Source organism: Nomascus leucogenys, chromosome 25, assembly GCF_006542625.1.
Source record: "Nomascus leucogenys isolate Asia chromosome 25, Asia_NLE_v1, whole genome shotgun sequence".
NCBI lineage: Eukaryota > Metazoa > Chordata > Mammalia > Primates > Hylobatidae > Nomascus > Nomascus leucogenys.
Window position 1 is genome coordinate 25,261,386 of NC_044405.1, and position 12,289 is coordinate 25,273,674.

At 44.5% G+C, this 12,289-nt stretch overlaps 1 protein-coding gene across 1 annotated transcript in view; it reads right to left on the bottom strand.

The window, feature by feature from the left end:
• DSCAM (DS cell adhesion molecule) overlaps positions 1 to 12,289 on the bottom strand; it is a 799,693-nt gene that overhangs the window by 18,338 nt on the left and 769,066 nt on the right. Inside the window, exons 30-32 of the mRNA XM_030806202.1 lie at positions 10,001 to 10,150; positions 1,814 to 2,011; positions 110 to 412 (exon numbers count right to left, since the gene is read on the bottom strand). Coding sequence (XP_030662062.1) covers positions 110 to 412; positions 1,814 to 2,011; positions 10,001 to 10,150 — 651 coding nt within the window. The remainder of the gene's footprint in view (positions 1 to 109; positions 413 to 1,813; positions 2,012 to 10,000; positions 10,151 to 12,289) is intronic.

The window sequence follows — 12,289 nt, forward strand, 5'->3', positions numbered from 1 at the left end:
GAGCACCCATTTGGTCTGAACACTGAGAAGGGCTTTCACAGCAGATGAGGGAGAACCAGGAAGGTGCACTTCCCTAAGCAACAGCCCCCAGGTGGCCTTTCTCACCTACCTGGCCGATGTGCCTTTGGAACTGCCATATTCATTACTCTTCCTCCATCCTGAGGTTTGGGGGGAGATGCAGTGAACCTGCAGATTCCCGATTCGGAAGGGGTGCTGGAGGTCAGACTGTCCGTGTACTCATTTGTCCCTGCCGTCAACTGTTCAGATGACGTGTCTGATATGAAGCACTCCGTGATGGTGAACTTGGCGTGCCTCAGTTGCTCTTCCATCTTGGCGTGTTCATAGGCCCTGGCCAGTTCTTCGTAAGTGGAGGAGGCACTTTCTGTGGAGACCATGCTGCTTCTTGCTCGATCTACACCAGGAAAGAGAAAAACAAGACGGACGACTCACCATCAGAAGTCTGAACCAACGGCATGGCCCTTCCTGGCTTGGGGCTGTTTTCTTCCAGATCATGGAAGGACCTGGTAGGAGTTCTGGCTCCTTCTCAGAGGCTCCTGCCTTAGGCACTCTGAGGCCAGCTTCACAAGTCTCAGCAGATCCGGCTAAGGGAAGCTTTGTTGCAACCAAATTGCTGTAGTCAGATGTCCCAGCTTGGAACATTTCCATAAATAAGTAATGCCTTCCCTTTAAAAAAATCCTGCTTTTAGCGAAAACAGTAGGAGCGGCAGCAGCCCCCTCTCTGCTCCAACCTGCAAATGGATCTGTGCCCTAGAGACTCTTTAATTGGCATGAATGATTTGAGCTGCAGTTCAGCTTCTGGGGCCTCAGCTCAGGAAGGAAGATGTGACGATATTTAGAAATAAAGATGTCACGTTGCACAGAAATTGGCCACAAGCCAGAATGGTCCCCAACCCCTGGGATGCATCTTCTGTTGTGATTACCCTCTATGGGGACTAGAAAACCATCAGGACAAAAACCGGTGCCCACATGCCTTTGAGCTGGGCCACGTCATCTTGGTCAGGGAGATGTCTGCATTTCAAATGCACTAAGAAGTTTTAAGGTCACCTCTGTGTGGAACTCTGAGACTCTTCTAAGAGAAATCACGGCCATAAAAATAAATCCACATGGCGACGATCCTCCTCTGAAACACTGCTTTTGAAGTATATCATCAAGAACAAAAGAAAAATGAGGATGAAAATTTCCTACAGCTATTAGATTCAGATGTAATTTCTTTTCAAAATTTAAGAGGGGGTGGTGGGCAACCCGGTGCTATTCTTAGGGCCTGTCTTCTCTCTGAAGTGAAAACTTGGTGATTGATGGCACAGACTGGATGATCTACCTTATAACCAACCCATTTAATTGTCAAACGGATCAGCCTGTGTTCCCTATAGAGGGTGCTATGACCTCACCATGTAACTTCAAGTGCAGTGTCTTAATCCTGGAGATGGTAATGGGTCAGGCGCCCTCCGAGTGTAATCAGCAATTATTGCAATCACGGGGGTGAAAATTGAAAAATGTCTCTATTTCTCCCAGTGGGGTAGGAACTAAATGGAGAAATAAGCTTGGGTCTAAGATTCAGGACACCTGCAGAATAGATGCAGTTTGGCTCTGTTTTGCCTTGTGTGGAGTAAAGGCTGTGCAGTTGTATTAGTAACTGTTAGATTAACTGCGTAACAAGTTGAAAGTGACCTTCAAAAGAACATAAGTAAGAGGGAGGAAGCCCTCTCTCCCCTCCCCAAGGAGCCCAGGAAGCTCAAAGTGCGGGGGGGCCGTGCTGGTCCCCAGGGACGGAGGAGGCAGCGTGAGGGCCTACCTGTGTCTTGCGAGGGGCTGACGCTGTAACTGTCACTCTCTTTGTCTACTGATCCTGCAGCCCTGGGTGTTGGCAGCCTCCAGTCTGTGGTGAGGGTGTGTGCTGAGATGGTTGGGTGGGGTCGGTTGAGGGTCCACTGGCTGGCATAGCGGTTTCTTGCTGTGGGCCCAGCCTTGGCATTCCTCCTGGTGGTGGGGTCTGTGAAGAGCCAAGAATCATGTCAGTCTTTGTCTGCAGAGGAGTGTGGTCAGCTGAGAGCAGAGCAGAGGTCGGTGCCACCCACCCAGCCCTGCCAACTCGCCCACGCCCTCCAGGAAAACTTCCTTGGCTTCTCCTGTGCAGAGGACACTTTCCCTTTCCTTTATGGCTTGAAACCTTCATCTGACACTTACGTGTTTAATCAGCCCTGCAGGGAAAAGAACACCCTACTTGGATTCAGAAGTTACATATTTGAGTCTTGCTCTCGGCCTTTAATAATGTTATGACCCTTCTAAAAGCTAGAAATGGAATGAGGGGAGACTGACAACAATTATAGGACAAAACAAGAAAATTTCAAATAGTGATGAAGATTATAAAGAAAATAAAACCAATTACTGTGCTAGAGAATGACTTGAGAGAGGTGCTTCGGTTATGATGTTTGCAACTGCAATTGAATGATAGTACAAAAAATAATGTTATGACCCGATGCACATCATTTAAACTTCCTGGGCATCATCATGTTCTGTAAAACAAGGAAGCTCAGCCCAATGTGTTCTAACATGACCTCCTTTCTACAACCCTAGTGTTGTTATGAGTGAATCACGTCCCCCCAAAAGACATGTTCACGTCCTAACCCTCAGGACCTCAGAATGCATGATCTGGTTTGAAAATAGGGTCATCACAGATGAAATTAGCTAAGACGAGGTCATGTTGGAATTGGGTTGGCCCTTAATCCACTATGACTTGTGCCCTTATAAGAAGAGGACACAGACACAGGAGGGGAGAGGGCCGTGGGATGATGCAGGTGGACACTGGAGTGCTGCAGCTGCCTGCAAATACATTTCTGTGCTGTGAAGCCACCCATTTGGTGGTACTACGTTAAAACACCTCTAGGAAATTAATACGGATATTGCCTGTATTTTTGTTTCTCATATTACTACTCATTGTATTAATGATGACTGTTTTACTCATTAAGTTGAAAGCTCCTAGAGCAGAGGGACCATATTTTTGTGTCCCAACTCTCCTTAAGCCCTTTGCCTATGATAGCACATCTCTTCAATGGAACTGTCCTAACTTTGACAAAGACATCTCGGGTTATTTAATATGGAGAAGAAAGGGTTAAGCTGGGGCCAGATGGGCTTCATTCTCTCTAAATCTGGAACCAAAGGCAGCAAGTCGATGGGGTGGACGGAGTTCTTAGCTCAACCCTTTGGTGAGCTAAGAAGAAGGATGTTCCACCAGCAGAGACTGTCAGGTACCAGAGTGGGCTACAACATCGCCTCTTCTGGAATTCTGTGGAAAATGAGAGAGGTTCAGTTATCTGGAATGATTTTTCTGGGGCTCCAGCCTGGAGGCAGCTTAAGGTCCTAGATGGGTCTTTTCTACCTTTGAATTCTCTGCTTCTCAAAGAGCAGTTTGATACAGTTATATTTCAGTATGGTCTGGCCACTTCTAAACCCAGCAGACTGTATTCACTGTTGGGCTCTCATGAAGTTTCAAAGGAGCAAAACTGACAGGGCCAGCCTGTAATGTTATTGCACCGATTTGTTTATGTGCTTTCATGAGCCTGGCAGTGTCTCCAGGGCAGGGGCGATGGTATCCCTCTTTGGATCCATTCATGGAGCCTACAATAATCCCTGACATACAGAGTTTTCTGAAGGAATTAATAGACCTAGGGTCACTTTATGAAGGCAATGGAAGCTCACAGAGAAGTGACATAGCTGTTAAGTGATAAAACTATAACCCAAACCTTCTGCCTTTTCAGTTCAGATAATGCCTGTTTCTTGACCACATATGGCTAAATCCTGAGTGTCTAAGTTTCCTAGTACTGTGTCTACATGACCCTGGCTTGCTTATAATTCCATGTTGGAATGTGAAAGGCTAACACTGGGAAGGTGCAATGACTTTGTTTTTAAATAGAAGATTTCCTCATTGCAAGTTTCTAGTTAATTCGACTTTGAACCTAGTCTATCATTCTGTGTTTTGCTGGAGAGGTATGTTAAGATGGCAGCCAAAGAGATAGATTTTAAGATTTCCTAAATCATCAGAATACTCAATCTTGGTGAATATTCTCTGGGGCATTGATTTTAAGACACATTTCATCCCTTAGTTGCACAATTCCATGGAAGATTTCATTAGAAGATTTTTTTGGCCTTGATGAGAATGTAAATGCGTTATGCTGGAGCTCTACACAACCAGGTATGAATGATAATTGGGTTATTTCACCGAAATGCTAGGAAAGAGGCCCTCAAAAAGACAGAAAAACATTATGATGGGGAAGAGGCTAAATGTCTTCCAGGCACTATTGACTTGATAAGTGGAGCTTAAATAAGTGAAGCTTGTTATTTAAATGCTAATGAGTCTTTTTCCAGAAAATTACCCAGTCCCTTACGTAAGTTTTGAAAATTCTCATTTTTATTCGTCTTTAAGTTTCTTGCAACTACAACTGTTGTAGCTCATTCTGAGCAGGTTTACTTCTGGCATGGAAGTTGGGGGGTGGTTGGGGGGTGTAGTTTCCTAGTCCCACTTCAAGGATACAATTATTTCCTCCAATCTCCCAAACCTTGACCCTTGTTTCTTCTGCTTGAGCTCACTCCCCAATGGTGGGGCAAAGATCTTCACTGTCATAGCCCCTTTCCTCACTGAGATCACCCTACTTGGAAAATTCCAGGGGAAAGTCGCACATGTCAGCCTTGATTCAAAGCCTGGTCTCTTTTCAAGTTAATTTTGTTCATAATCTCTTTTTTCTAGATGAGGACAGTTTTACTGGTGGCCTGATAATGTTGAAAATTTAGGTCATGATATTAGTTTCCTTAAACCACAGCCCTCAGTTCTGTTCTGCGCTAGGCAGGCATCCTAGGGTCAAAATTGCCTCAGTATGTAGAATACTGGGGTATTTGACACATTTATTTTTTAATAATTTGGTTTTTGGAGCCATTGTTTTGTACTTGAACTGAACTCTGCTGTATGATAATGCCTAAGATAGCAGCTAAAATATAATTTTTACTTGGATTCCACAGGAAGCCTTTTTTGTGTAACTTACTAGCTCATCTACTAAGCAAATAAACGCTGGGATTTACTGCCCCTTCATGGAAAGTATTTTGTTAGGCTCCCAGCATTCTAATATAAATAAAACTCGGTGATTAAGCATCATGCCTGCTCAGCAGCCCAGGAGTTGGAGGGCACGGGATATAAATAGCTCATGGCCTTTCAATGTGGGGTCTGAACCCTAATTAAGCTTCTGCCCATTGAATCAGATTATTTTAATTATCCCGAGTTTGGGATGAGAGAGGATTTTGTAGATAATAGGGTTACAGAACATGTCATGTGTACTGTGATCGTGGTATTAATCTGCTTTCATCTGTGCCATTGGTTTCCATATCTTGCAGTTGTGGAGGTCCAGCTTTACATAACGAATTTGCTAGTTGTCTCAGAGAGAGGATGAAACTGAGAGATCTGAACACTCCCTCATGTAACTAACAAATATTTATCTAGCACTTATTACATCCTGGACCACTGGATGCACCTCACCCACCCCAGGTATTTCCCTCAGGGCCACTGCTAGTCCCATCCTGGGTGACAGAGGGCATTTTTTCTTTCAAAGTCTCAACAATAAGGATGCAAGTCTATGTTGTAAGCTCTTGTCATTGAATGTGCATATGTGTGAAGTCTATTCTTTAGTCTCTACATATCCTATATGTAGTATCTCTACCTAAAGGCCACGTAGAATGACTGAGAGTGAGAGCTTTGGAATTAGGCTGCCTGGGCTGGAAGTTCATGTTCACTACTCCCTGGCTGTGTCGCTGGCCAAGTGACCTTGTCAGACCTGCCTAATCCCCTAGTCTCTGAGGCTAGGTGATGTCATCACCCACCTTAAGAGCTGTCCTGAAGTTTGAATGAGATTAATGTGCCCAAGTGCTCCGGGTACATGGGGCAGGCACAGCTGGCCCTGCCCATGATTCCTATGCAGCAAACACGCCTCAGTGTCTTGTCTTTTCCATTCCCATTGTTCTGATCTCAGAACTTGACGGCTGATTGGTATTTATCCACTACATGCCTGTGTCAGACACTGTGGCTGGTACGGGGATGAGGACATGGATAGAGTCCTAGTTTTCCAGTGTATTATAATCCACAGGAAAGACAGAGAAGTAATCAGTGCAGCAGAACCAGCCAAGGGATGTGTTTTCAGCACCGACAGAGATAAATAGCAAATTGTTATGATTCCTCCCATCCTCATAAGAATCTGTTGCAACCCTCTGGCAAACTAATAAAATGCCTAGAAACATAACTTCTACCATGCAGTCCTTCTGGTACGCAAGCAACATGTTTTAGATGCTTTCCTTAAAAATAAAGAATTCCTGCAATGACAACACAGTCCTAACATATAAAATAGAATCACGATGTCTTCTCTAGCTGAGGAAAATACAGAATACAAATGAATCTCTGCAAATATGCCAAACTGTGGTGAGAAGAACCTGCTCCATGGAATTCACAGAGGTATAAACACCTGGGCAGAGGTGAGAAGCTCTGGTGCAAGAAGCTAGTGGGGGACTCTGCTTCAGAAAGTTCATGGGTTGACCGGGCGTGGTGGCTCACGCCTGTAATCCCAGCACTTTGGGAGGTCGAGGTGGGCGGATCACGAGGTCAGGAGATCGAGACCATCCTGGCTAACACGGTGAAACCCCGTCTCTACCAAAAATACAAAAAAATTAGCTGGGCGTGGTGGCGGGTGCCTGTAGTTCCAGCTACTCAGGAGGCTGAGGCCGGAGAATGGCATGAACCTGAGAGGCGGAGGTTGCAGTGAGCCGAGATTGGGCCACTGCACTCCAGCCTGGGCGACAGAGCCAGACTCTGCCTCAAAAAAAAAAAAAAAAGTTCATGGGTTTCAGACTCTTGAACCCACTGTGGGGCCAGTCACCTAGCATTTCTAACTCTAAATAAAACATGGAGTGTTGTCAGTCTCTCACACTGTGGTTTTTGAGGAAGATTTAATGAAAAAAATGATCCAGAAGATCTTTTACTAATACAGAGGGTTCCGCAAGTGCTAAATGAATAAGCTCATTTTGGAGAGTGAGGGGGGAACCAGAGACTGATGCATGCATTTGAGTAGATTTGCTTGATGTTGGTAAACATCATTTAGTGAAATTCATCACACAGGAAAGAAACATTGTTCTATAAGCTGTAGTGTTTGTTTCCCTGTGATCATCAGGCTAAGCCCCAGGGACAGCAGCTCAGCACTCTCAGAATGAAATGCACCTGCTAGGCACTGGCTTAGGGGACCCTGCATGATGAGGACATCTGTTTCTCTGTCTCACCTTTTCCCTGCCTTTCACTGTGCTCCAGTGCCACTTCCATCCTCATCATGCGGGGAACCTTGGGAGCTTTTCCCTGCTGCCCCCTCTGCTCCTGCTGTGACTCTGATCTTGTTTCATGTCTTCCCCTCACTGGAAGTCCTCCTGAATGACTTGGACCCAAGAGAGCCCCTCCCACTGCTCCACATGCCCGCTGACTCACCAGGGCTTCATTCTCTTTCTGTCTAGGACTTACTGAGAAATGAAAACTACTTTAGTTCCATGTCTAACATCTGCCCCCCGACTAGAATGAAATGAATGTCTTTTTGCATCTTACTCATGGTGTATCTCCATCACACAGCACTGAGCCGTATATGTAAAGTGAAACCTGAATAAATATTTTCGAGTGCTGAATGAACGCATTATCATTCCCAGCCCTGCTTCCAACTTTATAGCCATGAGATACACACACGCCCCTCCCACATGCGTCCTGCCTGGCTCTCGCTGACCACTGGTTTACAGTATCTGCTGTGACTCCGGTTCTTGTCTCTGTTGATATTTTACATGCCAACAAATCAACTTCCCCATTATTCTGGGGCTGACCATGCAGCTGGAAGGTTGCCAGTGCTTTTGTTTTGGGCTGCTGCTTCTCCTGTCTTAACTATTTATGACTAGCTTTATGCATTCTTGGCTGCTAGCTGACCACTGAAAGGGAAGTAGAAATGCATGTTGCTTTTTACCTGGCAGGAAGAACTGATGTGTCGGAGGGGTCCTGCCCTGCTGCGTTATATGCAGGAAACATTTCTAACCCTTGGGGCAGTGTTTCTCAATGTGGGGTCCAAACAGCCAGCATTCGAATCACCCAGGGTGACTGTTACCATGCGGATTCCTACGCCAGAATCTCTGGGTGGACGCCTGGAATTGATATTTTAAATAGGCACTGGGTGATTCTGATGCATGTCAAGGTGGAGGACGAGACCCAGGGCATCTGCCCTGTTGTCTCTTTTGCCTGTTCTTCTGCTACCATTTCCAACAGAATGCTGAAGCCAAGGCTGCATTGCTCTAAAAATCGAATCCTTTCAATATCTATAACTTTTTCTGATTTAGCAGCAAAAAAGTGGCTCTTAAACCCATTGGAGCAGTGTCTTGAAGTAGCAGCAAGCCACACCAGGCGGTTCACAAGGGAGAAGCGAATGGCTGAAGAGATGTCAAAGCCCTTTAATCATTTTATTTTATTTTTTTTTGGAGATGGAGTCTCGCTCTGTCGCCCAGGCTGGAGTGCAGTGGCGAGATCTCGGCTCACTGCAAGCTCTGCCTCCCAGGTTCACGCCATTCTCCTGCCTCAGCCTTCTGAGTAGCTGGGACTACAGGCGCCCGCCACCAGGTTGGCTAATTTTTTGTATTTTTAGTAGAGACGGGGTTTCACCATGTTAGCCAGGATGGTCTCAATCTCCTGACCTCGTGATCCACCCGCCTCGGCCTCCCAAAGTGCTGGGATTGAGCCACTGCACCCGGTCTGAATCATTTTTTAAGAGTAAGGCTCTGGCACACACCCCTTTGCAAAGCTAATTCCCACTCATATCCCGTTTATGTTTTCAGAATGTATTAATGTGATCAAAGAAGAAAGGGGAGAAGAAGGTTAGACAAAAGGAAGAGGTAAAAGACTTCTTTAGAATGTAGAATGTTCTTGAAAACATTTTTTAAATGGATTTCAATGACTGCTGAAACTGTTTTTTGTATATTACAATGTTATTTCATAGGCAACGGGTTTATTTCATAAAGCTCACTGCATTTCGCACATGCTTCCCAAGCTAGGATTTATGAAGAATAGCTTTTAACATTATAGTATTTATTTTTCTAATAGTAACACACTATTCTAAGAATGTAAATTTTTGCAAAGAAATTGATGAGAGATTTGAAAGCTAGACATCAAAGTTTCCAAAATGATAATAATCAGGACATCAATTTCTCATTCTTTAAAGAGATGTAAGAATGATTCCAATTATGAAGAAATAAGAGTAATTAATAAGCTCTAGATACATATCAGGGGACTCACCTTCATCGCAGTAATTAATTTCCACATATTATGGATGCAAATATTAATGACAAAATCCAACATAATCTTCACATTAACCAGAATTATAATTTTTCTCAAACAGCGTGTTCAGGGGCAAAAGCATAAGCTTTGGGGATAGACAGGTCTGTTGCTGAATCTTGGTTTTACTACTTATGTGTGCAACTTTATGCAGTTTGCATAATTTATCTGAGGCTATAGTTTTCTCATCTGCAGAATAGGGGCTATGATACCTGCTTCACGAGTAGGTATCTTACAGGATTGTTGCAAAGATAACGTGCATGATGTCATCGTTCTATCCCAACACTGGCATACAGCAGATACACACTAATGTGGATTACCTTCTTCCTTTTCTGTGTTGCTTAAATTAAAAAAATAAATACATGTACCTGAAATTTCTAGCACTTTTTATAGTAACCAATACTAACAGTAATTCCACGGACATAATAATAGCCAAGATCCATCAATAACAGCTCATTATCCCAATTAGAGATGTTATTATACCCATTTGTTTCTCAGGCATAGGTATGAAAAGCCACACGTTTTCATTTGAGAGAGAAAGAACATCACTACGTTTTCAGCACTGTTAACACCCACACATTTTAAGTGTTGTTGACCACTCACTCGTTCCCGGCCGAGCGTCTGAAACATCCACTAAGGGCCCAGTGGCCTGAGACACCGATTGGTAATGGACCGTGTGAGTGACCGTCAGGGACTTCTGCTTAGCTGCCTCTCCAAAGTCAGCATCCGTCAACAGAACCGTGGAACGATCATCTACAGGATGGCAGGAACACAGAAAGCCAAACACATTTATCTCCCTTCCAACCACTCCCTGGCCTTTTCTCTCCTGAGGCACTTGTGTTATTGTTAATGACAACCACAATAATGGCCTCATCTAAAGTGACAGAAATGATTGCAAATTCAAGCACTGAATTAGCATCACTCTAGAGTGCTAGGAATAGAAGCTTCTTCCTAGGGGTTGGCTTTGGGAGCAATGAGCTAAGAAGAACCATGACTATGCAGAGAAGGAGCTCTCTTTTCTCTTTGGGCTTGGTTTTTCATTAAGCTAACATTGATTTGAACTCTGGATTTATGTGTTTGTCAAAAGCTTCTCTGAGACATCATCTGCAATGCCAGCCCCCTCACCAGTGATGAGGCTGTCAATGAAGACGGTTCCCTTTGGCTGCTGGGAAGCTCTGTTTGCAGGACTAGAAAATCGCCACTGCAGTTCTCTCTACTGAGGTTTGCTCTTATTCTGAACTTGGCTAATGTTTGGGGGGGGGAAATAGAAGAAAACATGCCAGTCTTCAGAGCTTATTGATTCCTCTATTTTAAAGGACTCAAGGTATGTTCCTTTTCTTCCCACCTCCTGTAAGCCTTAAGCACTCTAGAACATCCATTAACTGACTTCTCCTACATGAGACTTCTTGTCAGACTTCCCAAGTCCTACTGCTGTGGGCACCTGAAGGTGAGCGAGGCCAGAGCGTGGGTTTGGATGGGTTCTGGGCATCTTAGTGCTTGGAGCAGGAGCCGCTGTTTGAGCTGGGTCATTATTTGGTGGGCCAGGATTCTCATTACTACCTTGCGATGTGTTTCATACTTTTTAAAGAGCTTTTTTACTCCAAGGGAGACTTTGGCTAGGATATCTAGATTTTTCATAAATTTTCAAAGACTGCAGCCCAGGATGCTGTTGCTAAGAGTTTATCAGTCAGCAGGGACCACGCTGCAGCCTGCCCTGACACTGCAACAGGGATGCGAAAGTCGTAAACAACACAGCTCGACTTCTGTGCCCAAAAAAGGCTCTGAACAGAATGAACCTTACAAAATCCAATTACTCAGTCTCTGGCAGGGAAGGAAAGCCTCTCGAAGTTAGAATAAAATTTCTTGGCAGAGAAATAGAGGAAAGGCTGCCAAGATGCCTGTGAGTATCCCAGTGCACGGTGCGGTGAGGTTGGCACCACAGCAGGCGCCTGGGCTTGGCTTGGAGGTCTGGCCCCATGGCGGTCACTCGACTCCTCAAAGAGGGTGGCTCTTCCACAGAGACAGCTTCCTACAACTGGACCCAGCACGGGAGGCTCCGTGTCTACATTTGTTTTTCATTAATGATGGGATGTGTCACAGTTTCTAGCAGGCAGGCCCTTTTAGATCACACCAGATGATCTGTGGGGCTAGGTTACACACTTTTCATGGAAAATTTTGGGCGCCTGTCTGATCATGAAGTTAACCATTCATTCTAGCTGGAAATTAATGTCACTGTAATATTGGATTCTTGTGGTCAGAGCCCAGAGCATTTTGAAGCACCACAGTTCCACTTCCCAGTAATTAGAAAATGCCATCCACCAATTGTCAGGCATCACAAGGAGGTCAAGGGCTCTTGCTGGTAGATGATCCTGCATGGACTGGGATGGATCTCTGGCTAAGGGTCATATTTACAAATGGAAATGACTGGCAGGCTTTCTCTGGTGTTAAGCCCCCAGTGACCAGCTCTTGGAAGGCCATAGACCACTCATGGCATCTGCCTAGCTATCTATTTTCATAGCCATGTGTAGCATTATTGTCTAGTGAGGCGCATTTAGCAAATATTGTAACCATGTTATATAACCATGGTGACCTCCACAAACTATGTAACCGCTCTACGTCTCAGTTACAAAAGAACCTTTTCTTATGTTGGCTGGAAGGGTTAAATTAAATAATGCGTATAAAGGGCTTATAAAATTACATGGTCAAAGGAATTACATTCTGATTTTTGAAATTTTTTGAAAGGAAATTTTTAGTTTTAATGCCCAATCTACTGGGTGAAACAAAAGAGATTCCAGGTATACCTTCCCCTTTCCCAAAAAAAGATAATCAAAAGCAAAATATAGTAGCCTATCCCTTGTCCTGATACAAGCAAGCTAACAAAATCTTGTGTAC